At 47.8% G+C, this 27,432-nt stretch overlaps 1 protein-coding gene across 1 annotated transcript in view; it reads left to right on the forward strand.

Annotated features, from left to right (window-relative positions):
- Nucleotides 1-27,432, forward strand: part of TNNI3K (TNNI3 interacting kinase) — an 86,238-nt gene that overhangs the window by 55,742 nt on the left and 3,064 nt on the right. Inside the window, exons 19-24 of the mRNA XM_042784752.1 lie at nucleotides 324-376; nucleotides 1,601-1,733; nucleotides 7,122-7,231; nucleotides 19,328-19,387; nucleotides 20,935-21,104; nucleotides 25,104-25,183. Of these exons, the coding sequence (XP_042640686.1) occupies nucleotides 324-376; nucleotides 1,601-1,733; nucleotides 7,122-7,231; nucleotides 19,328-19,387; nucleotides 20,935-21,104; nucleotides 25,104-25,183 (606 nt within the window). The remainder of the gene's footprint in view (nucleotides 1-323; nucleotides 377-1,600; nucleotides 1,734-7,121; nucleotides 7,232-19,327; nucleotides 19,388-20,934; nucleotides 21,105-25,103; nucleotides 25,184-27,432) is intronic.

The raw sequence follows: 27,432 nt of genomic DNA on the forward strand, positions 1-27,432 counted from the left end.
CACAGCTGTATTAACCAGCACAGATAACCATGAAGTCACAAACTCCGAGCTGGATCCCCAGCTGATGTAAACTGCTATTAATGCTGATGGAGCTTTGTAGATTTATGCCAGTGCTGAATTTGGCATGCAGGTTTCAGAAGCTTCATTGTTTGTACACACCCTTGTTGAAAAACAGTTATTCCAGTTCTCCTGGACTCTCAAAACCCCAGGGTTATTTAAAAAAAAAATAAAACAAAAACACTTTTTACCCAGACTTTTGTATAATAATGTGGGTATCTGTATTGGCTTGACAGTAATTTATTTTTTTGTTCTATGTGTTTCAGAATCTAGATTTTTGCAGTCCCTGGATGAAGACAATATGACAAAACAACCTGGGGTTTGTTTCTTGTTTTGTTCCATATCATTAGTATAAAATACACAGGCAAACTCAGTTTAGGAGAAAATGACATTAGAAATATTTTTGTTGGAAAAGATGAACTGGTACAGTATTTTCTCTCTCTTAATGTTTCTTTGGGTGGTTTTTTTCTTTCTTTAAGCCTCTTTAATAACAGAGATGAGTGAGCATATAATACCTGTAACAGAAAATAATGCTTTATAAGCTTGTCTTGGGAGCCCTGTTACCCCCAAAATCCTTAGTAAAATGTCCTTCTTTTAATCCACCCTTCCCCACTTACATACACATGTTGCTGGCAGGTGGCTCCTATTTCTCGTAGGGAATTAGTTATTTGACACTGATTTTCTTTCAGCGATCCTTTCTGCAGTACAAGCCTATCGTTCACAGGCTCAGCTTTACATGACAGCGGTGTTGTCTTCATGAGTTTGGGTCCAGATGCATTCTGCATGTCAGTCCTCGGCCCTGAAAGTCTGCGTCATCATAACAACTAATTGTGGAATAGGTTGGGTGATGCTAGAGCCCGGGTTTGGCAATCACCTTTCTAACAGATTGTAACACACACCCACTGTGTGAGGAGCCAGTGCTGCTGCGGGCCTGGGCCCTGCTGGCGATCCAGGACGTCTCACTGAGAAGGGCTGTCTTCTAAAGGGTGGAGGTTCCTGGGTAACAAGAAACATTACTGAGGTGCAAGGAATCTGCACAAACACCTGAACTCATCGCTCCAGCGAGGGGCTGGCTGCTGGTGAGGTGGCCTCAGAACTGGACTTCTGCAGGAAGCAGGGAGATCCCAAGAGAGGAGGCAGCAACCCCATGCCGCTGTCGTTAGTTTTAACATCTTGCAGCTGGAGTAGTAGTTAATTGGTATCATCTGGCACCCTCACACCTTATGCTGTGCCCTCCAGACTGTGAGGCTGGGTGTTCTGCTCTTATTCGAGCACTACTCTGGTGTCTGGAGCCTGATCGGTCTGGCTTTGTGGGGTTGAGACAGCTACCATACTAATGTTGCTGTGTACAGCATGCAGCAATGCGCTGCCTAAATCTTGCAAGCTAGGTGAAAGCTTTTCCTGGCAAATTTACAAGTTATTTTATGGAGCGATGAAGACAAGGAAATGAGAGAAGAAAGGAAAGCAAAGATACAAATACAGGGAAAGATGCATGTATGCGGAAATAAATGCTATTAACATATTGGTGTTTCCTGATGTGCAGAACCTCCGCTGGATGGCCCCCGAGGTGTTCACTCAGTGTACAAGGTACACCATAAAAGCCGATGTTTTCAGCTACGCTTTGTGCCTCTGGGAGCTCTTAACAGGGGAAATTCCATTTGCTCACCTGAAACCAGGTAAGACGCTCAATTGATTTTTAAATTTCTTTGAACTGGAGAAGTAGCTACACTGTATAATATTAATCAACGTTCTACAGAAGTTTGTTACTAAGTTCTAAGATTATGCACTCGGTGAAAGGCCAGACCTGTCCCGCTAGAATCTCATCCATTACTCACTACAGAACTGCGCAACGTGAAGTTCCTTCACCAGTTCTAGGATTATGAACAGGTCGCTGCAGCTGTGGGGCTTTCCTTCCCTGTATCGGTGCTGCTCTGTAAAGCCACTCCTTGACGCACCCCCTGGAGCGTATTCTCAGGCGGTTTAGGCAAGCACCTGCGCACCGTGGTGGGGCAGCAGCAGCAAACCCGCGTTTCCAGGGCCAGGCAGGGCAGCCCTGAGACACTGACCCCTCGGTGCCTGCCGGGAGCTGCCAGAGGTGGAGAGTGGCCGCGGGGAGCACCGTACCGGGCCAGCACCGTACCGAGCGGGATGGGGCCCCCGTGGCCACGCTGCTGGGCAGCGCTCCCCGCACAGGAGGTGGCCTGGAGGAACCTCGCCGAGATGTTTCACGCCTGCGAAACTCGGGGGATCTCCTGTTGTGTTTTAACTGGGCCCGGGGTACAAAGGGAACAGCTGCTGGGGGAAGAGGTGTGCAAAGCGTGTCAGAAAGATTTGAAATAGATTCTCTGATGTTCGGAGAAAGCGTGGCCTGTGGCAGCATTTTGATCTTGAAAAAGGTGAATTTCCCTTAGTGCATATAAATATTTATGCCCAAGCAGAACATACATATCACTAACAACGTATAGTGCTTTGGTGCTCTTACATCTACATGTCTGTGTACGTCTAATTCTGTCGCTTAGGTGCCTATCAATATGCTCTCCCCTTACTAGGTCAATTGCATTATAAACTACTCAAATACTAAATGAAATCTAATGTATTTTTCTCATTAGAGCATTGCTCTTATCTTTTCAAAGTTATTTTTGATAAATGCAAAGTTTTACTTATTCACTATTCCACTTAGTTATTTACTTCCTTGATTTGGTCTTTTTGCTTCTGTTGGGCGAATCATTAAATAAAGATTCACTTTTCTGCTATTTTGAGATTATACCTCAGTTAAACCCTTTAGGATGCCTTTGTGATGTCCAGAAGGTCAGCCCCCGGCATGCAAAGGCAGCTGTCATGCATATCATGGCAATTAGCGTGCCAGCTTTGTGTATGACCTTCCACACAGTATCAGCTGGTTTTCATCTCTCTTTATTTCTAACTGCTGAGGTAATGCAGAAGCCAAACACCTGACTCAATTCCACTTCAGGTTCTAGAAATAAAATACCTTTAGCTGTGAACCTGGGTTTCAGTTCCAAATCATTTTTGTGTTTGTGTTCCTTTTCCATGGTCCGTGTTTCCTGGCCATTTAACTGAAGATCAAACTGTACGTTCCTGGGTGCAATTCTAGTACTCCGTCAGCCGTATGATCAAAGCCTTCTATAAGGTTACCATTTCTAGCAATCACAGTTAATTCTGAATTGACCGTTTTCCTCTGTTCAACTTATGGTCTAGATAGGACTAGAAGACTTGAAAGGAGTTAAAGCTCACTGGGAGCATCATAAATTAAATAAAAGGCATTTTAAAAGGTATAGGAGTACTGTTTCTCTCCTCCCACCCCACAACCTTTGTTTGTTTGTTTGTTTGTTTGAAGGTATTACATCAACTGAATTATAAGGTCCCTTTATCCCAACTTCCATGGGCTTGCTGGCTCTCTGTTTCTGTGGCTTTAAAGAGAAGCATTTTCAGTCCCTTCTTTCTTTGCTGAGACACAATGCCTAGGGAGGGGCTCTTTCCTTGCCCTCCACTGTAGTGATCAGTCCTTCCTTACCTCCACATCACCAACAGTTTGTTTGGATCCTATTATAAAACGCATTTTCCAAAGACCATGTTGGTGCCCATGAATGTAGGGATGCCATTTTCCAAAGCGCCCAGGTTTGATCCAGATCTGTCCTCCTTAAAGCAAGCCCCTAATTTTGTTCCTCTTAGTGGCCTGGGTGTAATTTCCCCCCTTTCATGGATAAGGAAACTGAGAATTTGTACAAGGTCACAAAGCAGGTGATTTTTCAGATGCAATAGTCATGGTTTACGGCTAGTTCATAGTCTCTGTAGTACCTCAAACTGTTCTGCTTGTGAAAGATTTATTTACGTACAAATGAAGACATTGGATGTGTGCATCTGATTTATATATATATTTTGCAAAAAATCAGCTCTGAGGGTGTTGTATGTTTTACAGTCTATGTAAAAGTCCCTCCATTTAAGATATATATTCAGATAATGAATATGCAGTTAAATACAAACCCCATATTTTTCTCAAAGTATGTATTTCGAGGTAAGGAATTTTCTTTATGAAAATTTTGTATGTTGTTTGCAGAACACTAGCCCTACTTATGCATCGCTGACTTTTTTTCTGTTTTGTAGTTAACTTTGTGCAGGCTTAGAGGTCTAGGAAGCCATTCTGGCAAAGTTCACTGGAATAATTAGGTGCTGAAAAGCATATATGATTGTAAAATATGATTCTAATGAAAACTAGATGTCACACCATTAAAAGCAAATCCGTGTTCTCTATTGAATCTAGTGCAGTATCCAATTATATAAGGGTAAGCCCTATACTGAATCAGATACCCGTTCATCAGATTTCTCTTTGAATATGAATAAACAGCTGTACAGGTACGGAGCTGTGGCCCTGTTCTCTCCTCGTGCGCTGTACCTCAGGGGTGCTTGCACAAGGCCCAGCTGCGGAGGCATCCCCCGGTGCTCTGTGCACAGCCTGCACGTAGGTGTTGGAGTTACCCGGGGTGCAACCTTCCATTTCAAAGATTCTTTGGAAGGCCTGGGGGACAAGAGGGTGCCCTCTGATATCTGCAGATCCTCTTCCTTGGCTGTTTGTCACAGGTGACACTCAATTCACACCTGTAAAACTGTCAGCATGTAAGCTTGGGGTAGAGCCTTGTGGGGAAATACAGGCGTGTAGAAGTCTGAAAACTACAGGTGTGAAACTAGATTCAGAAACTGAACCGTTGCTTCCCACATAGCAAAAGTAATGCGAAGGTGACGCTTGCAGAAGGAAAGGGCATGTTATATAAACTTCAACATATGTATACATAGACAGATATGTGTAATATATAAACATACAGGTACCCAGTACAGGTGTTGATTAACATTCTTCAGTTACTATAGTTGTTCCCCTGATCCATAAACAAGAACAAATTGAAATTACCCTTTTTGTAGGTAGGTGGTCACTGATTCCTCTCATGGCTTTATAGGTGCTCTGAGCCAGAAGAAAGGCAGGATCTCACCAACCAGTCAAACCAGAAAACACTCAGAGGTTCAAGGATATCACACAGTAGATCTGGAAAGCATCACTAAGCTCAGAGCTTTGGGGCCCACCCAAACTCTTTTTTGTTTGATTCATTCTTGAGAAGAATGGACTCTTGTCATGTAATTCAGCCAATCTAAAATACTTTTTACCAGCTATACTTTTTTTTAGCTGAAGAAAAAGCCTACTGATAGTGAAAGGAGAGCCCAAATAATAGCGACCCAAACAAACTACGTAAAGTATTATGGAAGTATACAGTGGCACACAGTGTGTTTCTCCCTCTCTTTTTTTAACCCTGACACCATTAAATTGATGGAATAAATCCTATTAACTTTAGTAAAATGAGATTTTGTCAATAGGTAACATACCACTTACGCTACCTTTTGCAGAAAAAAAAATGGAGTGTTTTTCATTGCTGTCTTAATCTGGTCTGCATTTGCCCTGTTTTCACAGTATCTGCTAGGCAAAAGATGAATCTGCTGGTATCTGAGTCCTGCCTTCAAAACCTTGTTATAGGGGAATCAAAATTAGGCAAACTGTGTTTGCCCCTCTTGTCTACACATAGTTACAATATCACAGGATTTATCTGGTACTAACGTTCTGAAACACCATTATACAGACAAAATCTGCACAGAGGGCAGACAATGGCTGACATTAATCTATTCTTCTGATGAATACTGTGATGAGAATGGGATATGGTTTAAAAGACCCACACCATTCTTGTTACAATCTCATGGTTTCAATCTTAGAGTTCCCTGCATATCTCATATATTCTGATCACATCATTTTAAAGTGTCAGCCAAACAAAGGATTTTACTTAGCTTTTGATATGAGTTAAAAATACCTTTGTTTTGACTTGAAAAAATTTTGCTCAGGAGGAATGAGAGGTATTAACCATGTATTTGTATTCACTGAACATGTAAACCCGATTAGGAAAACATTTTGGCAATTTTGTCTCAGCCAGTAGTGGCTTGCCCTTATAAAAAAGGCACTCGCTAGTTTTTTACTAAAGAAATACTTAGAATAAATTTTTGTCTTGGGCTGTAACACAGCTAGCCGTGGGTTATTTGAAGAGATCCGGGTCTCTTCCCAATTTATCTGCAGCTGGAGTAGACTTGTCACCCTGTCTTAATAATGCCAATACTCAATTTTTTCAAAGGCAAGTTGAAGGTTAGCTCACTTTTTTCCCCCAAAAGGCTTTTTTTTTTTTTTTTTTCTTTTCCTCTTCGAGTTTAAGCGGAGTTGGGTTGTCTTCACCCGCGCTCCGCCTCAGCAGCAGTGCGCTTCGGTTCAGGGCCGTGGGGCCGCCTTCGCTGCCGTTCCAAACACCCCGCCGTGGGCAGCCTCCCCCAGCCGCGCGCGCCTCTCGCGGGGCGCTCCGGCCGTGGGCAGCCTCCCCGAGCCGCGCGCGCCTCTCGCGGGGCGCTCCGGCCGTGGGCAGCCTCCCCGAGCCGCGCGCGTCTCTCGCGGGGCGCTCCGGCCGTGGGCAGCCTCCCCGAGCCGCGCGCGTCTCTCGCGGGGCGCTCCGGCCGTGGGCAGCCTCCCCCAGCCGCGCGCGCCTCCCGCGGGGCGCTCCGGCCGTGGGCAGCCTCCCCCAGCCGCGCGCGCCTCCCGCGGGGCGCTCCGGCCGTGGGCAGCCTCCCCCAGCCGCGCGCGTCTCCCGCGGGGCGCTCCGGCCGTGGGCAGCCTCCCCCAGCCGCGCGCGTCTCTCGCGGGGCGCTCCGGCCGTGGGCAGCCTCCCCGAGCCGCGCGCGTCTCTCGCGGGGCGCTCCGGCCGTGGGCGGCCTCCCCGAGCCGCGCGCGTCTCTCGCGGGGCGCTCCGGCCGTGGGCGGCCTCCCCCAGCCACGCGCGCCTCTCGCGGGGCGCTCCGGCCGTGGGCAGCCTCCCCCAGCCGCGCGCGTCTCTCGCGGGGCGCTCCGGCCGTGGGCAGCCTCCCCCAGCCGCGCACGTCTCTCGTGGGGCGCTCCGGCCGTGGGCAGGCCGTGCTGCGGGACCGCTGTGGGCGCGGGTGCTAACGGCTGTCTGTGGGGCTGTTCGTTGCAGCGGCGGCGGCGGCCGACATGGCGTACCACCACCTCCGCCCGCCCCTGGGGTACTCGGTCCCCCAGCCCATCTCCGCCCTGCTGATGAGGGGCTGGAACGCCTGTCCCGAGGTGAGTGCCCCCACCCCACGCGGGTGGGAACGCGGGGCTCCTGCTGCGGCCGGGGGGGGGGGGGGTCCCCTCGTGGGTGGCGGTGGGTTGCGGGTGGGGAACTGAAGAGGGGAGGAAAGCGACCTCTAGTCATTCAACGAAGCTTTGAGTAATTACGTAACTTCGATCACGACTTGAGCTGTTATTGAGTAGAAAAACACTTGTTCCTCTCAGGCTTTTGCAGGTGTTTTCTACGAATTCTTGATTTTTTCCATGTGAAAAGTAACATCCATCCCGTCACAAAGAGGAGCCAAATTGTAAACCCTGGGGCCTCTTTCTTCTTCCCGGCAACTGCTCTCACTTCATGACACCCAGAACTTCTCACTGTTTTGTGGGGCTTATTTCTTAAGCTGCTATAAAATAATCTCTGTGTACTGATCTTGTGCATTTGCGTTCCATGAAAAAACCTATATGTTTACTTATCACTGTGTTTCTTGGTTTTTAGAGCAATCCATTTTTCTCCTCTCAAACGCAGGATAGGTAAGACCAGTGAGGACACATTGCCTGGTCCAGGAGACTAGTCCTCATAAGGTGATCTTTTACCGATAAATTTTCAGACCCACGGGCTTGAAAAGTGAGGAAATAAAGAGTTAGGAACATTTTGGATCTGCTCAGAACCCCTCCTGTGTTAAAATTCAGTTTCCGAGCAGCAGCTCCAGGGAAGCGCCTGGGGAGCACGCAGTGACTGGTGATGGGGTTGCCACCCAGGGATCTTAAAAGCAGCTGGGAGGGACCTGCCCTGGAGGGAGCCAGGTGTCAGTCCCTGCCGCCAGCAGCGTTAGTGAGCGGGTGCCTGTGCTTTATGAGGGAAAGGAGACCAGAAAACTGAGGGAGGGACACGAAATTGCGGTAGAACTTAATAGATGCAGGTATAAAAAAAGATTTTTGTACTTTTCCTCAAGCAAACAGTAATGAGCCAAGCACGGAAATGTTCTAAGTACTGCAACCTGTACGTTACAGAGAGCAGACGTGATTTTGAGAACTGTAAATGTAAATTTTTGCATTAAATAAAATTCATGCAAGATGTCCAAGGCCATAAAGATCACTGGATGCTCCGATCAGCGAACTTGTCATGGTTTATCTTCCTCCTGCTTATGTTCTGTGTTGTTGTTTGTCTCTGACACAACCAGATGTGGTTCCTGTCTGATTCTTTCCATTATAAAATCCACCACAATGATGCTAATAACTTTCAGGAGAGCTGGGGAAGTTTGTCTGTAGATTTGAAGAAAGAAAAAGAGCGCTGTCGTGACAGGTGTTCTCCTCACTTTCTTTTGCTTCCAGAGGTGATGCACTGGCATATTCCACAGACGGTGGGTATAATGTAGCTTTTCTAGTGGAGTTTTCAGCTTCATTTATTCTGCAAGGAATTAAAGACATCTCATTTTATGCCTCAAAACTACTGTCTCCTAATTCTGGTCACAAAGCCTATTCACGTTCTTCCAGTGACATTTCAGCTTCTTCGAGTTCATTGTTGTCTTGATAAGGTTGATTGTTTTTCAAGTCCTGCAAATCCCACATGTATTCTGTATACATAGCACTGTCAATTTGAAGACTGGTGTCACTGCCGGGTAATATATTTCTATTTTCAGTAAGACTGAGGATGCTGGCTGTACTAGGTGTAACCTGGCACTTTTTTTTTTTTTTTTTTTTTTTTTTCAGTGTCGATATATTTTGCTCTTCACATTATCCAAAATCTGTAGCATATTTTCTGTTTTGGTATTTGAGATTATTTGTGTGTCTGAAAAATAATGTTTTCAACGTACTTCCTCTTTTTCTTTAGTTATGTTTCATCTTCCCTAGTGCTATCAGTTCTGTTCAGGTTGTCTGCAATATCAATGTCTTCTTTTTACTTCTAGTTAACTGCCTGTTAACCAGAATACTCAAATGTAAACTTGGTGACTCTAACAGGGAACAGCGTTCATTTGTGTTGAAATTGTACCGTTCTTTGTAGAAACCTGGGCCACAGCAGCTTAATTACAGGATTTACAACAGGCAGACCTCATTGTGAACATTTTCATGTGCTTCCCAAATCCTTGACATTTCTACTATAGTTACATTTTTGCTCTGGATTTTATATTCCTGGCTTTGGCTGAAGTACTGTGCTGCATTTTCAAAAACTAGTCCTCACTCCCTACCCAATTCAATGCTAGGGTTTTTAATTCTGAGCTCTTTAACACTCCTGTCTCATTAGTGAGACCTGAAGAAGAATTGATATTTCTTTCCTTTTTTAAATGTCTCTGCACATGTAATCCTGTGGCCTCCATCACATCACATTCATTTCCCTCTGTGGGAAATAAATTCTGCAATTCAGGATTGAAAATAGGAGAGAGATTTCTTACAGTCTCAGGGGATGAGGACAGAGGTAAGGTGGTTTTGTTCTTTAGGACTTCTGCCTTTGGACCCTTCATCCTTCTTATGTCGGAAATACTGTGGAAAGGACGATAAACATCAGCTACTGAGACACTGCAGCCTTCTGACAGTTTTTGTGCAGCTAACACTATTGATAATAATAACTGCGCGTCCTGTGGTTTTGCTCCCAGGTAATGGCTGCCTGTCACAACACACAGAGCAACGCTTCTGGAGTAAACCTCTTCATCTTCATGAGCATGTGCTAATTGATGATTGCACAAGAGATCTGCTTTATTTTTCTTTCTGTTTTCATCAGTTGTGTTTTCAAAGCCACAGATTTCCTTCAGCAGTTCCTTGTGCGGGTGACTGATTTTCTATTCCAGCTGTGCACTACAGGACGGTCCCCCTGGTTGGATTCTAATCTTGGATGCAAATTAAATTTTATAGTCAACGAGTCATGTCCCCTTATTTTCATTTTACTTTTCCGTTTGGCTTCATCTTTTCTCACCCAGTTTTGCTTTCCAGGAAGATTCTGAATGGAGACCATTTACCTTTCCCATCTGTTGTTTCTCAACTCCTGCGGCTTCTAGTTTCACAAATAATTGTTTGGGGTTTGGTGCCAATGTTTTGCGGTTGTTTCTCCTGTGATCCTGTGTCATAGGAGCCAGTTGTAACACCCGTTTCCTTTGCTAGCTTAGGTACATAAAAGTTACCATTTTTTGGCGTTCATCTTCTCTTGACTCCAGCCGATAAGAGTAGCTCTTCATCATCAACTGCTCTTCTGTTATTCTGCTACTGATTTTTGTTCTTGTTTTTCTCCACCTTTATGGTTGTTTTCCTGTAGAATAATTCTGGAATTTATCACAGTCCCTGTGTTTGCAGGTAAGACTGTTTCCTAGTAGCAAAGAAATATTTTTACCTTTTTCTGGCAGTCCACACTGATCACTATACTGTTATCTGCAAAATGGTAACACCTTTTGCACACCACATTCCTCTGATTCCATTGCACCAAAGCTACTGGTGGTGGCTTCCAATGAAACACTTTTGCCTGTGAAGTTCTAAGCTGTCTTCTGGTTTTGATGGAGACTGCCATGCTTCAATTGTTAAACATGTTTGAAGTATTTCTTTTGCAAGGTTTTCACATGTTCTGCTAAATGTGTCACTCCCGATGTCTGCTAAACAATAAAATAGAATTTAGCACAAGGAGTATTATTCTACCAATTAAATAGCTGCTTGGGATGCTTCTCTAGTTAGTGCAAAAAGCCTTTCTAGTTGCAGCATAGCATCAACCATTTAGCTAACATCTTAACCCAGGAAGGATAAGACTTTATCACCTTAGACACTCTCATGTTACAGCCGCATTTTATAATGCTCGATAAAATTAACTGATTGAATTTTAAAGCCTTTCCTGCAATACAGAGACATCAAGATCTCCAGGAGCCAGCACTGGGGGTGAAGAGGGTCCAGAAATGCAGCATTTTAATTCCTTTACTGCCCAGTGCATAGAGGGCTGCGTAAGGATGCACCATGATTCTGCTGGAGAACACCTAATATTCTCACAGTCGTAGTGAGAGACAGTCCCGGACCAAGGTACTGCGTAAGGAAGCCTATGAAGATTCAAGCTCATGAGAAAGCTTTGGCTAAATCTTTGCTTTATGCAGTTATTTAAATCAAGCAGTAAAGTCTGATCCATGAGATGGACTGAACGAAGGACAGATAAACTACAGCAGAGCAGGTACTGTTCTACCTTCCACATAGCTCCTTTGGCAGCTGTATTTGGTGGTTTTGGCAGGGCTCAGCTGTGTTTTTTTTTCCTCTGTAACTTTTTCCTACTTGCACCAGCCCACAGTCTTGGGGTGAAGGATTGGACCAGCCTGGTCTTTGGAAAGAAAGTGAATGACATCAAGGGTGACATTTTCAGCCAGGGCCGTGTCTCACTTGGACTTGGACCGATAAGCACCCTATTTGTGAAAGACCTCTAGCCTGCAGCTGGGCGCAGCAAGGCATTTACGCTCTTTTTTTTTTCAGAGTCTCATCGTAAGATCTAAGGATGTTTTTGGCGAGATGCTGCTGTGCAAGTGCTTCTGGCAGCACAGCTCCCGTGGCATCGAGGGGCCGCGGTGGCTCGGGCAGGCTGCAGCGCTGGGCGAGTTTCCCCTCTCCCTCTGCCGAGGGGGCTCCGGGAGGGAGGGGACCCCCCCATCCTCCCCCTCCAGCCTGCACACCAGCTCCTGAGCCGAGGGGAAGGTGGTGGTGCCGAGGGGGGGCTGGGGGCTGCAGTGCTGCTCTCCGAAACCAGAATGGTTAATGTGGGAGCGCTGAAGGATGACAGGAGACGGTCAGCTTGGCAATACTCCTGCAGTGCAGTGAAAAGGCTGCAAGAGCCGTCTGTCCAGCTCTCACTATGTGGTAGAATGATACAAACTTTAAAGGATGGTTTAACGCTCGTATGATTTTCTTGAGAAGGGATTTGCTCAGAGAAGGCAGACCCTGTCTGGGGAACTGGAGAAGAACTAAGGAGGAACACAGGAAGAGGGATGTGGAAAGCAAGAAAGTCTTGCCTTTGAGATAGTGATGCAAACCAGATTCTTTTCTTTAGCAGAAATTTTTACTGACATAAATCCTTGATTTTTAAACTGCCTTCAAATTCAAAGTAGTGTGGTTCAGTGTATTATCTGGGTTCCTTTTAAAAGCACTAAAAAATTTTTTTTGCATCTCTGGCAGAAGTTTCCCAGCTACTCCATCATCCCAGTTACAAAATCACGTCATGTTTCTTGCTTTAGTTCTTAAGAAGGTAGAGGATCATCCCCTTCGTGGTGTCTTCTACAGGGAGTGTTGCAGAATGCTGTGTTAGTATTGTATTATTCTGAAGATAACCCCTCTAGTGTTAAAGTTATTCAAATGCCACTATTCTCAATGACATACTGTTATTGAGGAGTACTCTGTGTGCGTGAGTAACTTGAGAGGGTGTGAGGGGGTTTTCTGAAGATAATTTGTTGTCGATTAAAAAAAAAAAAAAAATCATCAACATTCTTAAGGATAGAGTAGGAAAATCTTGAGTTTTGTATTGTTCCTCTGCTTTTCAGTCAAACCAAATATACTACTTTCTTGTCCCTACCTCATACTAGTCCAATATATTCCTTTATAGGTTTTACTTTTAACCTGACTGCAAGATTAGGAAAGCATGACAATCTCCTACTTGGACCTGGTCATCACTACTTTGGCTTTTTTATAGCCACGTATACCAGCATACAGGAGGTATTAGATGTCCCTGAATTTTGTTTATGGCCACTGATTCACTCAGATATGTGCTCATTCAATGCATGACAATGGAAAAATCTAACTCTAATTTTCCTTCTGAATTTTGAATTTGTCTGATTCTCACCTTACAGTCCTCTCTGTTCTCTTCTGAAAGGAAATCCACCTTTATCAGTCTTTGCAAAGCTATGCAGTGCTGTAGTCTGTAAATCCTCCCACTGGCCCGGGCTGCTTGGGTTAGCTACAGCTCCATGGAAATCCCCTTTCAGGGCTCCTGCTTCATCATTCACATGCCTGTTTCTGTAAAGCTCTTGAGAGCACAACTCCTTCAACCTGCGCCTGAGCCTTGAGGATGAGCCACTCCTCTTGTGACCGGTGTCCCTCTGGACGCTCCTAAGAGCTGTCTGTAGGCATATGGGCTTTTCATTTGCCTTGAGCAGTGCGCGAGGCCTGCTTTCCTGCAGGAAGTGGCACTTTTCTTTGTCAGAGCCAACAAAAGACATGACTACTATTTCATTTTCCTGAGCTAAGCAGAGGTTACAGGATCCCATCGTGAGATCACTTCTTGGTTCATGTTCACCCTGGGATGCATCATGAGTTTTCTGATGTGTGTTCATTTGCTCTATCTTCAAGTTTCCAGGTAAAGAAGGACAAGTCTAGACAATAGAGACCAACAACTCCTGTAACAAATAACAAGTTTAAAAAACAAAGTTGCATACATAAGCATATTGTTAGGAAAATATAATTTTGAAAATGGTAGTTTTCTTGTACACTACAGTGGTTGAAAACGGAGAGAGGATGCTGAGATCAATTAAAGTCTTCTGCCATATCATCTCACAGGTAGCACAACACACACGTACCATCTTGCACCGCTGGGTAGGATTTGGCAGAGCAGCTTCCTGGATGCAGAGGAGTGGCAGCTCTGCAGGCTTGTTCTGCAGCAGTGCAGAGATCCCGACAGTTAGTCGCCCCGTGGTGACCCCTCAGACTTTCTCCAGCTCATGATGCGTTCTGGATAACTGCATGTGAGGACAAGTTTGTTCACGTGTAATTCAGGCCGTGTAGATTTTACCAAGCTTCATGCTTTTGCTCAACTGAGTTTATCACTAATGCACCTCTGCCTCCTGGCAGGGCTGTTAGCATTGTAGATGCCATAGCAGTGGAACACAATTTCCCTGCTGTTTTGAAGAATCATGCCACTAAAAAACGTCTTTGCTATCTTGTAAAGGTGACATTTTTGATTACTGACACATGGCTTAGTAGAACTAGTCTAGCCAAAGACAGGGAAGCCACATCCACAGAAGACAGAGCTTACTGGGAACACATGATGAGGAGTGCAGAAGATAAAATACTGTGCCTTTTGAAAACTCAGAACAGGTCCTTCGGCCTGTAGGGGAAGAGGGAGCAAGCCTCAGGGGACAAGGCTGCATGAGCAGCAGTAACAAATGCAAAGCCGTGATTAACCCAGGCAATAGGAAGGCTTCAAAGAAGCTACGAAACAACCACGGGGCTCCAAAATTGGGCTGACATATCTTGTTTTGCTTCCCAGCAGTCTTTGTCCAAGCACGGACTATGGAAAACCTTTCTGAGCCTGAGAGCTCACATGAGATCTCAGCCTGAGGTGATTCGATCGCAGACAGCGCTATGGCTGCAGGCAAAATTTTAAGCTGGAAGCTGGAAGAGAGTGTGTTCAAGGGTGGCTTTTGGCAGCTGTACAGAAACGGGGGTCGGCACATGGGAACAAGTGTTCCCGCGCTTTGGCAGGAGAGGGAAATGTAGGTGACAGCTGCGAAGTGCGTTCTACGGGACTTGAGCAGCAAGAGCACTGCAGCCACCACAGTAAGCCAAAAGGCGCGATGGTGACAGCGCTGCCCGGGGCGTCGCGTTCCGACCCAGCACTGAAGAGTCGCCGGGGGCTCAGGTGGCCAGTGCACTGACTGGGCACTTGCACCGAGCTCCAAGCAGGGAAACCACCTCTGCCAGGGCTCTGAGCCCTCTTTCTGCATCCTGCAGGGTCTTCCCATTTCATGGATACGCTCCTTTTGTCAGGGACGCAGAACCTCTGACTTGGAAGCATTAAGGCATTAGCATTTACAGGAGCAGCTGCAAAAGAGAAACGGGAGCGTGATTTACAAGTTGTAGAAATATTCTGGCTCTCGATCTCTCTTTCCTATTGTAGCTTTAATCATTAAAAGATCATATTTATGGCTTTTGGAGCTGGCAAACCATGTTTTTCACTTGTTTCAATGCAAAAAAAGTTGTTATTTTGGAACATTGCGGGGGGTGGTGAAATTTCTTATTGCTTTTTAATTTCTGAAATCCCATTAAGGTGTCTGTTCCTTTAATTAATCTTGCTATATTGGAGGGGCACTCGTACTGTGCTGACAGCTCTCTGAATACCCAGTGGCAAATATATTTGGGGTACCAAAGCAGAACAAATGCAGGCGGCTGCAACTCTTTCCCAAGGGCCTGGGACAGCCTGGTGCCCTCTGGGTCAGTGTCAGAGGAGGGGGCGCGCACAGGACCCCTCCCCGCCGCGGGGCCCGGGGCCGTCCGGCTGCTCGCTGCCCTTGGCCCCCTCCCGCCTGGGCTGAACTGCAGGGACCCGGCGTCCTCCAGCCTCCCGCTCTACCCAGGCACCCGGTCGTTTGGCAGAAGCATCGCCTAATTCTCCTCTGCATCTGACTATACGTTTTTTTTTTTCCTTTGCTGCGCCATGACGTGACATATTTTTTTGAAAGACTGAGAGCCATCTGTTCTATTGTATTTCTAAATTACTACATTGCTTATTATTATCATTGCTGTTGTTTCGGGACGGATTTTTCATTGCTCAGGGAAGTGAGAAAGCAATGACGCTTAGAGCCAGGCAGGGCACAAGCCAGCGGTGCCTGCATTTCACGCGCACGGCTCGCCCAGAGTAGCTCATTCTCGTCAGCTACATCACTGCTAATCCGAAAATAGGCCTCTCCAGCTGTCTAGAGTCTTTATGGGTCTTCCTATTATTTCAGTGTTCCCCCTATATGATAGGGAATTTAATTTCTGAGAGGCTTAAAATGGTAAACACAATGAATAGTTTTTCCTCAGTGGGGCTCTGATTAATGCCGATAAAGACAAACGTCAGATGTGTGTTACAATTACTAAGTTCTTCTTTACAATAGAAGGTGACTGTACTGTGCATTTCAAAAATGTGTGTTGAATCTGCTGTAACTGCTGCCTTTTGGAGCCCAGCAACATCTGCAGGACAGGAGTCTGATTTACCAAGGGGTTATTGCAGTAAGGTTGTTGCTACAGCACCTTTCTCACGTGCTGCAAGTGTGACTGGGTTGTAATGATTGGAGAGATCTGTCTGATTATCCCAATTAACTCAATAGCATCAGCATTAAGGAAAATAGAAGTGTTCCCTTCTGAGGTTATAGAACGGTGGTTAAAGAAAGATTGGTTTATGTTGGCTTTTGCACCCTGTTGCTATTTCTGCACTAAAGGGAACATGAACCAACTAAAGCAAGATGGCAAAAGCACCATCATCCTCTAGCTGAGAGCCTTTATGGGCCACAGCAGGATTTAATGGTGCTAGAGGGACAGCAGCGACCCCCCCCCCAACCAGTCTTTGTATCTGTCCTTATACTGAGGGTCAAGTCTCCCAGAGCAGGGTTGATAACCAGCACTTTTCTGATGCTACACCCCAGCTGTATCTCCCGACGGAAGGATTATACACGGGTCTGTGTATTTGCAGATGAAAACGCAGGTGCAGGTATCGGAGGGTGTGGGCCCCTGTGCGGGCTCGGCTGGGTCAGAGCTGCCTTTCTGACAGCACTGCTGTTCTGGCATTTGCAGAGCGTAAGAATGATGGGCTTGTTCATAACTCCTGGGCTTTGGCAGTGTTCCCTGGTGATGGAAAATAGAAAGCAGCCAGATGAATGTTATCCCTGTGAATCATTTCTCCCACGAAGGACTATGGAGAGAGGGACCTCGTGTGCTCTATAATGTTACCTTTGCATATGCCGCTGCAGCAATTGCATGGGTATTTTTACACCTGACTCAAAACTCTCTGAAAAGTCATGAAACATACTCTAGAGGCTGGAAATGCAGTTTGCTTAGAAAATGTTCCACAGAGTGGGCTAGCTGATTTAGGAAACACATCGCAGCAGTAGGCTTTGAGTTTGGAAACTTTGGTTGGTTGCTTGCTTGCTTTTCTGGTGCCATTCTGGTATTCAAGGCCTTCATTGGATAACGTGGAAGTTTAATTTCTGATGAATGGGAGTGGATTTTGGAACCTGTGTAATTTTCTGGTGTTAGCGGAGGCCTTGTTTCACATTACAGCTTCATATTACTGAAACAGATACTCTGAGTTTCCTACTGGAAACAAAGTCCTGGATTTGTGCCCTGGAGCCCCTTTTCTAGCTGGCCTAGCTGAGAAAGATGGGTTATCGTGTGCCGAGGCCTGCCCTCGTCATGGATGCTGAAGAGCTTTCTTACCTGGTCTAATGAACTAAAGCACGTGCTCAGGTGCTCTACCAAGGCAGGGGAGGAGGGAGGTTTGGCAGAGGGACTGCAGTGAGCTTTGCCCCCCGCTGTGTTCCCCACTGGTTACCTGCACGATATAGCCGTGTGAGAACTGCAGACAGAATGTGTTTGCAGTGCAGGGCACAGCTAGCTTATTTCATTGCTAGTTTATTCATTGTTATTAGTGTTTCCTGAATTCTTGAATGTGCTCCTGTCTTTGCAACTCATGAGCTAACGTTAGGGCGGGGGAGAGGAGTGGTTTGCTTTGCTTTCCATGTAACTATAAAGTAGCTGCTAATAATCATCAGCATGTAAATCACATTCTGTTTAAATTTATTAATAAGATGTCATATTAAATTGTTGACTTAAGCAAGCACTATGTAATGGATATAGTCACTGTATGTTGTTAGCATTTCCACAGCTCATTTAGCCCCAATAAAAAGAAAACGTCTTTTCAGAATTCTAATGCACTTTGTTACTCATCAGTATCACTCCACCACCACTTAATCTTGCTGATGTTTTAGAGCTGCGTGATAGAATTATAAGGCAATTGATAGCTCAATCAGCCAGTGGATGGCTTGAACTCCGCACAAGATATAGGCAAAAATTTACTAAAATTAGCTTTATTAAAGGTGTTTTGCTACCGTTCTCAGTAGCAAAGGTTTTGAGTTACTTCTCCGGGCCTTAGGATAGTTTCAGGAGAGCCACTGGGCAGAGGAAAATAAAGCAGCGTTATCACCCTCTCGTCAGGATTTGCAAGGTTTGCTGTGCAGCCAACAGCCCATCCTAACACAGTCGATATAAACCTACAGCACTCCTGTCAATTCACTGCAGAGATTAACAAGTAATTCTTTCAAAGTGTCTCAGTTATCCAGCATGTAGAACAATCCTGGGCAGAGTGATGTCTCCTGAGCGAACCGCTCACGAGGAGGGACTGAGTGCTATCAGTGAAACCTCATAGCAAGCAGAATAAGCAAAACATCTAAAAGACAAAAAGCATCACCGTGTCGATATCCATTTTACAGCACCTCACTGTAGAGTCATAAACAAAAACATTTACTTAAAAGAGAGGTTATCTGTTAGGGAAAATGGTGAATTTTGGGGCTCAACAAGTGTTCATAGCTCAGAATTCTCCAAGAGGTTTGCTCAGGTTTTGTGTTTTGTGTTGTTTTTTAAAGGCAGAAAATGGAGTATATCTGTATGGATTTTGCTGGGTGTCTATGAAATGCCTCCAAATTTGAAAATTTATCCTTTTATTTGTCTTTAATTTCATTCAAGGTTCATCCCAACAGAAAACTAGTTCCCATGTGTCATGTCACTTACTATTTATCAGGTACCTGAACATCTGTTTTCCAGAAACTTTTGACAGTAGTTGTTTCCAACAGCAAACTGACAACTAGAAAATGAGACAGTGTCTCTTAAGCAGCATTTTTCATTAGCTATTTTAATTTGTAAGCTTTAATTAGAATCAAAGTATTTGCCATAGTACCTGGGGCTTAGTTCCATAAAGAGAATAAACATTGGTTTATTTTTATTAAGTACAACTCTAACGTTACAGTCAGTTCTTCCGTGGTCTCCAGTGGGCTAATCCCACGGGCTCCGATCAAGCGCCACTGAAGGCGATAGAGATTCTCACGTGCAATAAATGCAGTATTTCTCAAATGCTTTATAGACTAGATCTCAGGGATACTCTAATATGGTCATATACTGCTTTATAGCAGAATCCTTTATAAAAGGAACCACTGAAATCACCTCCCCCCAGCCTGGTACTGAACTTGCAGTTCCCATCAGATTCCCCAGCAGACTGAAAGCAATGCCTCGAAATTCAGAGAAAGGGAAATGGAGAGGAGCTGTGATTCATCCTGCGTCTATGAGTCAGTTTAATCACAGAAGAGATGCTTCCCTTCTATTTTTAACACAGCTCTGCTTTTTCTATTGTGTTCACAGGGGAGACCAGAGTTTTCAGAAGTTGTCACAAAATTAGAAGAATGTCTATGCAATATCGAGGTAAGGACCTTATTTCCACGGCGGAGTGTCTGTGCGTGTGCTGCGTGGCTGGGATCTCGAGTGGGCAGAGCAGCAGCGGCTGAGGAAAGTGGTGGCTTTGGAGCCTGCAAGCTGCTAGAGCTGCTTCGTCCTATTGCTAGCCAACACACCGTATTTTTAAAGCACACTGTCAGCAGTGGTTTCTGTGGGTGCCAGGAAGAGGAAGCAGGGGCCAGATACCGCGAGGAGTGTCGGGAGCGATGCAGAGAGGTGGGTGAAGAGAGAGCGTGGCCAGTGCTGTGGGGATGCACTTCACAGCCGTCCCAGGCAGAAGTTTTTACCTCCGTTCATCCCATTCAAAACTGCTTGGCTTAAAAAGAAGAAAAGACAAACTGGCCAAGACCCTTGGGAGAAAGGCAAGAGGAGGAAACATAAGAAGGATAAATGCAGAGGCAATTCCTGCTTCAGACTGTGGCTGTGACGCAGATGGATGTATCAGCCTTCGGCCTGGTGTAAGCTAAGTGGTCAAACAGAAAGTAAATGATTCAGGGCTGCAGTTCCTGAAATTATATTTTCTCTGTGTGTTTGTGTGTGTGTATGCATTTAAGAGTTTTAAATAAAAAACAAAACAAAACAAAACAAAAAACCCCTTTAAAATGGATCGCTGCTCTTGAGCTTAAGGGTCAGAAAAGACACCCATAATCTATTATATTTCTTCATGCTCTGACTGCAGCTGGTTGCTCCATGCGTAGGTGGAAGCTTTTAAGTGTGAAAAAAAGAAAAAGTGAAGCACTATATCATAAGAAACTGTCATCTCATGGGAGACCTTGACTTCTGTGACACATAGGCAGCAACACATGCAGGAAGAAACCTGGGGCAAGAGCTTACATACAAAAAGTTAAAAAGAAGATATTATTTAGCTGAGGACCTAAGCTCCACAGTGTCCAGGGCAAAACCTTGTCTGAGAGGAGTTTTAAGGAGCAACATCCCCAGTAACTTAAGTACTGCAGACGTTGAAGGATGAAGAGAGAAAACTCTCCACCTCCCTCTATTTCCTCTCTTTTTCCTTCTTCTCTCTCAGCAAATAATTTCGGCTCCTTTTAAGTGTCTCCCAAGCCAGGAGTGGCAGGGAGCCTTTGTGCCTACCCCTGCTGCTGTATGGTTGGTCCGTGCGTCCAAACACACCTGCCCATGCGCTGCCCCTGCGTGTGCTGTGCTCGGGCAGCACTGGCGCCCTCCTACCCCCCGGGGGCAGGTCTCAGCCGGGGGCTCCGGCCGCGGAGCCGGTGATGGCTCCCAGCTGCGGACGCCCACAAGCCAAAGGACTCGCAGCGCGTCCTCCGGAAGGCCATCCAACCCCAGCTTGAAAACCCCAGGCGGTGATGAATTGACTGCTTCGCTGGCTGGCAGCACCCAGTTCTCCTCACCCGATCAAAGTCAGGAGGCACCGCTTTTTTCAGCCCGACTATAAGGGAAATGTGGCACGCGCAACTTAGGCGAGAGCACCGAGGGAAGACTTGTAAATGTATAATAAGTGACACCTTTTTTTTTTTTTTTTTTAAATCCAGTTAATGTCTCCAGCCTCCAGCAACAGCAGCGGTTCTCTGTCCCCCTCCTCATCGTCGGACTGCCTCGCTGCACGAGGTGGCCCTGGCCGCAGCCACGTCGCAGCGCTACGTAGCCGGTTTGAACTGGAGTACGCCCTGAACGCGCGAGCCTACGCCGTCTGGTCACAGAGGTGCGTGCCAGCCGTCGCGGGGCTGAGGAGAGCGCCTGCGCCGAGAGGGGGGGGGAGCACCTTCCAGGAGGCCGCGCGGCTCGCGCCGAACCGGCGAGCTCCTGCAGCGGGGCTCGTGCCCGAGCAGGGGGACGTGGCTGCGAGGGAAGCCACGGTGCAAGCGCCCCGCGGGCTGACCTGCTGCCGGGGCCGGCCGGGGAGAGCACCGCGGCAGCCTCGGCTTCTCCTCTGCGTGCCGTAGCACAGGGCGTTGCGGTTATCTGAACGCGGGGGGAGCCACCCTGCTGCCAAGACAACAGCTAAGCGCTTGCGGTTTTCACTATGAGTAACGTAAAAATAGCAGCAAATCAAGTCCTGCCGTGTACGGGCTCTGCACAGAGCACCGGCGCTTTATCACGCGAAACAAAAGGCCGACGGCTGACCGTCCCAGGGGATGGAGACAAGTGGTCACTAGATGGATGGATGGACCTTTGCTACCTGACAGCAGGTCTGGGAAGGCCAGAGTCTGTATCATAATGTGTTTTCAATATGAAAAATTTTACCAAAGAAAGGCTAAAGTACACATTTTTTTCTTTGTAAAAAAAAATAAAGAAAAAAATATTCCAGGTTGTAGCATCAGTGCCGGGATGGAAAACCCAGGATAGACCGTGGGCAGCATTTTGGAACCAAATGACGAGGCTGGAGGCATCAGGTAGCCCGTGACACGGAGCCTCACAAGCCTCCCACGCCACGCGGGCACAGCTCCCGCCTTGGCGAACTCCTCATGGAGTTACCTCTGTGAAATCATTACATTTGGGGGAGCCGACTCCGGCAGGAGCGTTTTTGCGGTTGACGGACCAGTTTGGTATACTGGAGGCAGTATAAGCTCTACGTATTGTCTGAAAAATGGAGGAGGCTGTGTCAGTGTGTCGCATCGAAATAGGAGGGCAGGATCTGCTCGTCCTCGTAAGGGCCAGAGCCACCCGGTGAGCTCACCTCCCAGCAGAACTCAGCCCCACAGAAACGCGACGCCTGTATTTGCTGACTCGTATCACAAGCACGGCTTGTTACCTCTGCCAAAACACAAGGCAGGCATGTCCTGATTAGGAGGAATAGGGCATGCTTGCAAAAACCTAGCTGAAAATCCTAGAAATAAGCAAATTTTGGACGAAAGATCACACTAAAAGGCCATAATTATTATTACGTATGAAACAGTTTGTTTCCTGTTGCATTTATATGTATAGTTCCCCTTCACGGGGTGCGCAGCTCGTGTCTGACCAACGATACTCTAACATACCCTCATCTCTATTAGAGTCTTAGTATTAGTGAAGTTTACTTAATAAGAGGGAGTTTTATGGACAGGAAGAACACCCAGTTTCCTGACAGTAAGAGACTGTGATGAAGATTAAACTTGGGGAGAGACCAGTGATCTCAGAGAGCAGCTGTGGTGGAAGGTAACTGAAGATGTTCTGATGTTGTGTTTCTCAGATCTGGATTTTAGTTTTTGGTTTTTTCATCTCGATCTCAAACTGTAACATGATGAAGTGACTGAAGTGGCCTGTGCTCCTGGCAGGTGGTGTCGCCGGACGAGGAGCGAGCGCTGCCGAGCCGTGCTGTCCCCTGCGCTCACCCCAGAGCCCGGGCTGCTCTCTGGGGAGGGCGGCGGGGGGGGGCCCGTGCTGAGGAGGGCAGGGACAGACCCACAGAAACTGGACGGGTACAGGGGCAGGAGATGCAAGCGCCGAGTCCCTTTTCCCAAAGGAAGAGGAGAAGGATCTGAGCCTCACAGAGATCTGTGGGAGTCTGCACTGCTGGGGCTGTTCCTACCAGAGTACATCCTAAAAATTGCATGTCATTCAATCTGTGACCATAGAGGGATAAGAAGACCTTCCAATAGTTTTTAAGGCAGTCACATGTGAGTTCTCTATATCATTGTACCATTAAGTCTACCCCACCATGTGGGAGACCTGGTTTTGAGGGTAAATTTAGCAATCTCCCATCTCTACCCAATGGGGAGCGAGAGTACTGTGAAAATGAAATGCTGCTCTTAATCTCTGTCAGAGGAGCGGTGCACTTAGTCTAAACCTTACCCTTTAGCACCACTTAGCAGTCAGAAACAGCCATAGCAGAGCAGCCCATGCCCTTGTGATAGGATCCTGTTAACCAAGGTGTGGAGGGTCAGAAGCACAACCAGCTAAAATGGGGAGCTGGGATAGAGAACAAAATGAATCAATCCTTTGCCTGTTGGGGGGCTCGTATGGAGAGGCAGAAGGCAAACACCTGCAGGCAGACACTGAAATCTTTTGCATGAAAATACAGATCAGACCTGAAACGTTCATCTGGCAAAATGCCGTATCCTACCAGTCGCTTTGCTGCTGGCGCAGGACATGGAGGTGGGCACAGAGGTCAGGATGAGGGCAATATGAGCCAGACTTTTATTTTCTGTACAGGGTCAGATTTTGCTGATGAATGTAAGAATTTGCATGAAAGGAATAAGCAGGTGACGAATGTAGGCTGGTGTATACGCATGCGAGAGAGAGAGAAGGGGCACTTGCACGTGGCCCCCTTGGCCTGTAACTCAGTGTTCCCAGTGAGCACTGAGGCTCGTCAGCCCGCAACAGTGGGCTCCTCTGTAACCCCAGCGGTTATTGGAAGGTGGTTTAGCCAACGCCCTGCCATACAGATGAAAAACATTCAAATCTATAAATAGCACCCAGAGAGATTCACCCAGAGGCACAACACTCAACGAAAAGGGAATGGTTTCCACAGTTGCAGTAGTTTTTCAATTATACAACACACTGAGATGATTAATGACTTTACTTCCTAATGACAATTGTTTCTCAGGGTTTCATTTTTGTAAGCGTCAACATTTTCAGCAGAAAGGGTCACACTGTTTTTTTTCCCCAGCCGGATGATGTTTCCTGGGCTGCCTCCTGTTCCCATCTGCTCCGACGACTTCACGTCCTACGGAGCACAGCAGCATGCAGCTTCACAGAAACAACCCGTCCGATGACACCTGCGTGCAGCGTGCACGGGGCGAGGCAGCCGGGGCGCTCCAGTCGCGTGCTTGGTCCTCGCCCTGCAGCTCCAGCGTCTGTTCAGCGGATCGCTCCCGGCAGGGCGGGCTGCAGGGCTCCCGTGGGGAACAGGGTGCTGGGGCGGTGCATTTTAACTGTCTGTCTGACAGCACAGCTTCGCACGTCAACTCATCACCGTGTAAGAGCTTTAACTGCTGATTTTCTGCTTCTTTACACCTTCAGCATTTCCCACAGAGCCCAAGGACAACATCTGCAAAAGAATAGTCTTTTCTTGTTTGAGTAGCTCTCGGTCAACCCAAGTCAGAAACACCTGGGGTGTTCTTTCTTTGTATCTTTGCACAGTGGTGTTAGCACGTCTGATGGGGCAGGCAGGGGCTGCGGAGCCGCAACCGCCGGGGCTGGGCCGGGAGCTGCGGGTTCTCCCGGGGACGCACCGTCCCCCCGGGCCGGGTCTGGGCTGCTTGGTTTTGCAGGCGCTCGGTTTCCGTCTGCCTGCAATCTGGGAAGAGATGGCAGAGGACAATCCTGTTCATGAAAGCTCCTCTGGATCGGGGATAAACGACCCGTTGGCAGGATGGTGGGTTTGGTCAATGACTGGAAGATAACTCGGCCATATTTCTTGCCAGAGAAACTCATTTGCAGGAATCTGTTAGCAGTGATGCATAAAATACGTTATAATGATCCTGGATTGATGCCTAGAAATGCTTCTGAAATAGCAATGCACAAACAATTGAGAAGCCCCAAGCAGTGTATTATTCGAGGGAGGTTGCTTGGAGAACGGATGCAATGTGAGCATGCACGTGTTTCATGCTTTTCCTTCATAACTGTTTCTTGGTTCCTGTGGATGTCAGTGCCTGGGCATCAGGTTGGTGTAGTTTATGGGAGTGGTTTTTCTTTCCAACTTTGTAGAAAAAGTTCTCGTGGTCTGGAGATGTGATTTTACCGGTCTTATATAAACTGACACCTCCTATTTAATTTGCAGCACTGGGCAACACCCTTCTCAGGGTCTGTCGTTGGATGACATGAGAAGAAACTTCCAGTACCCACCAATTGACAAAAACGGTGAGTTAATGCGGAATACGCTTCTGAGCACCTTGGTGTGGTTAGCCACCGCAGAGCTACCGTCTCCTGAGGTACCAAAAAGTCCCTTGAGAAGCCCCCTGTCCACGGGGCTGGCCCCGTGCTCCTCGCAGCTCGCGGCTGGTCTCACCGCCGGGCACTCCGGAGTGGGGCCGTCCTCCCGCTCGAGGCGCGTGGGGATCTGCGAGTAAGGAGAACGTGGGGCAGTACCTCCTCCGCTTCTGCAAAAAGTGGGCAAGACGGTCCTATTTCTGGAGCGCCACGGGAGCATAAGGTGACACGCCACCATACCCTTCTCACCATTTGCACGCCTCTCAGACGGCATCCCGTCGTTCTGCTCCCTCCCAGGACAGAGATGTCCTGACTGCTTCTTCCTCGTGCCTGCCTGGCTTTCTCTCCTACCACAGCCCGGTGTGTGTTTATGCATTGCCACGCAAGCAGCCTTCCAGCATTTCCTAGCTGCTGCATTTGCAACACTCCCCAGGAACCCTCTCCTGCTAACCAGCCTTTGCCCAGGTCTAGTCTCGCAGGCAGCTCCGCGGGAGCCTGTCTCTCGCCTACCCTTTCTGCATGGCTCACAAACACTAGCTGGTTCTTTACAGTGTCCCAGGCACAGAATAATTATCAGCTTAGAGGAATTTTTAGCACAGAAGCGTAATGCCTATATAAACCTTAAAATAAAGAGCACATGGAATTTATTTGGCATTAGGGTGGTACCGAGCAGCCGGGATTCAGCCACCTGGAGTAAATCTTTCTTGGTGTGGATCTGGAGGTCAGACTCTAAGTGTCACCTTTGGGCCACTCTCCGCTCGCACGAGGTTCAGCCGCTGCACCCCAGGGAGACCCACCACTGGTGCCAGGGCTCTTCCCGGACGTGCCGGCACGGCAGTAGGTGCGGGCGTGAAGCCGCAGTTTGTCCCCGCGCAGCGAGGACACTGACGGGGGCTACACCTACCGAGCGCGTGATTCTGGAAAGCCTCGGGCTGCTGCCTCCCGGTGCGGCTCCTACCACCAGCACCGGCTGATGGCTCTGCCTGAACGACCTCAGCTGCTCCACGGCCGCGTCGACAGGGCGTCACGTCTCCGGTTCAGCGCTGACACAGGGCCAGCGTCAGCCCAGCCGCTGCGGTGACCTTCGCCTGACAGCACCGCGGACCCTGCTGCCACCACCGGCCCCCAGCCGCGCGGCTGTGCCGGGGCTCGCCGCCCCCCGGGCAGGCGGGAAGTCCGGGGAGCCCTGGACACGGAGCAGTGCGGGACGGTGCCTTCTGCAGCCACTGCCGGAGGGGTCAGCGCACCGGAGCGCTGCAGGACGCCCGGCGAGAGCAGGGGCAAAGCCGGGCAGAAGTGCCTCAGCGCCGGCAGAAAGCGAGGCGCTGGCACGGCCTGGGCCAGCCGCGCCTCTTCTGAAAGCTGGGCAGAGGGGTTTGTTCATAAATACGCCTGTCGGGCTTTGGGGTGTGATGGATAGAGGAGGCAAACAAAAAGGGCAGGAGCCGCGAAGCTGCCGCGGCGGAGGACGACAGCAAGGCCTTCAGCAGGGAGGCGCGGGGCTGGGCTGGGACAGGCGACGCAGGGTCCTGAGCAGACACGTGCACCCCGGTCGCTGCCGCCCGGGCGGGCCCGGCGCGAAGGTCTCGCTGTGGCTGCGGTGAGCAGAGGTGCTCGGTGCTGCGCGAAGGCTCTTGCTTCTCCCAGGCACGCCTGCCAGGTACGGACGAGGGAAACGCGTGGTTCTCTGCGTGCTCTGCACTTACAGGTGCTTCTCTGTATGTCCAAACGGCAGCTGTGCTGAGCGGATCCACCCACTTCACAGCGGTGCTCTCCTCATTCAGAGCTTGCTGCTGTCCCCTGCCCTGGGGCCTTCTCACTCCTCTCCTGGCATCTGTTCCCTTTTCTGCCACTTTCCAACTTGTTTTCTCACCAGGAGAATTCAGTGTTTTGTCCTGCCTGAAGCATATATCAGAAGCTTAGCAGCTTTGCTGGTTTTCATGGGCCTCAGCATGATGACTCTTGCACTCCTTCCCCGCCTCTGAACTGAGCACCTTGGGTGAGAAAAAGAAAACCTGGACATATAAATATTTACAGAGTCGAACACTAATAGCCGTGTTGCTCTCATAATGAGTGGTGAGGTAGTGACCTCTGAAACTGAAAAAACAACAAAAACTTTGTTATTGCTTGTTGTTTGTGCTTCCACAGCTGCAGAGAGCAGTTCCTCAGGGCACAGCTTT

Source organism: Tyto alba, unplaced genomic scaffold, assembly GCF_018691265.1.
Source record: "Tyto alba isolate M040663 unplaced genomic scaffold, T.alba_DEE_v4.0 Super-Scaffold_1000006, whole genome shotgun sequence".
Lineage (NCBI taxonomy): Eukaryota > Metazoa > Chordata > Aves > Strigiformes > Tytonidae > Tyto > Tyto alba.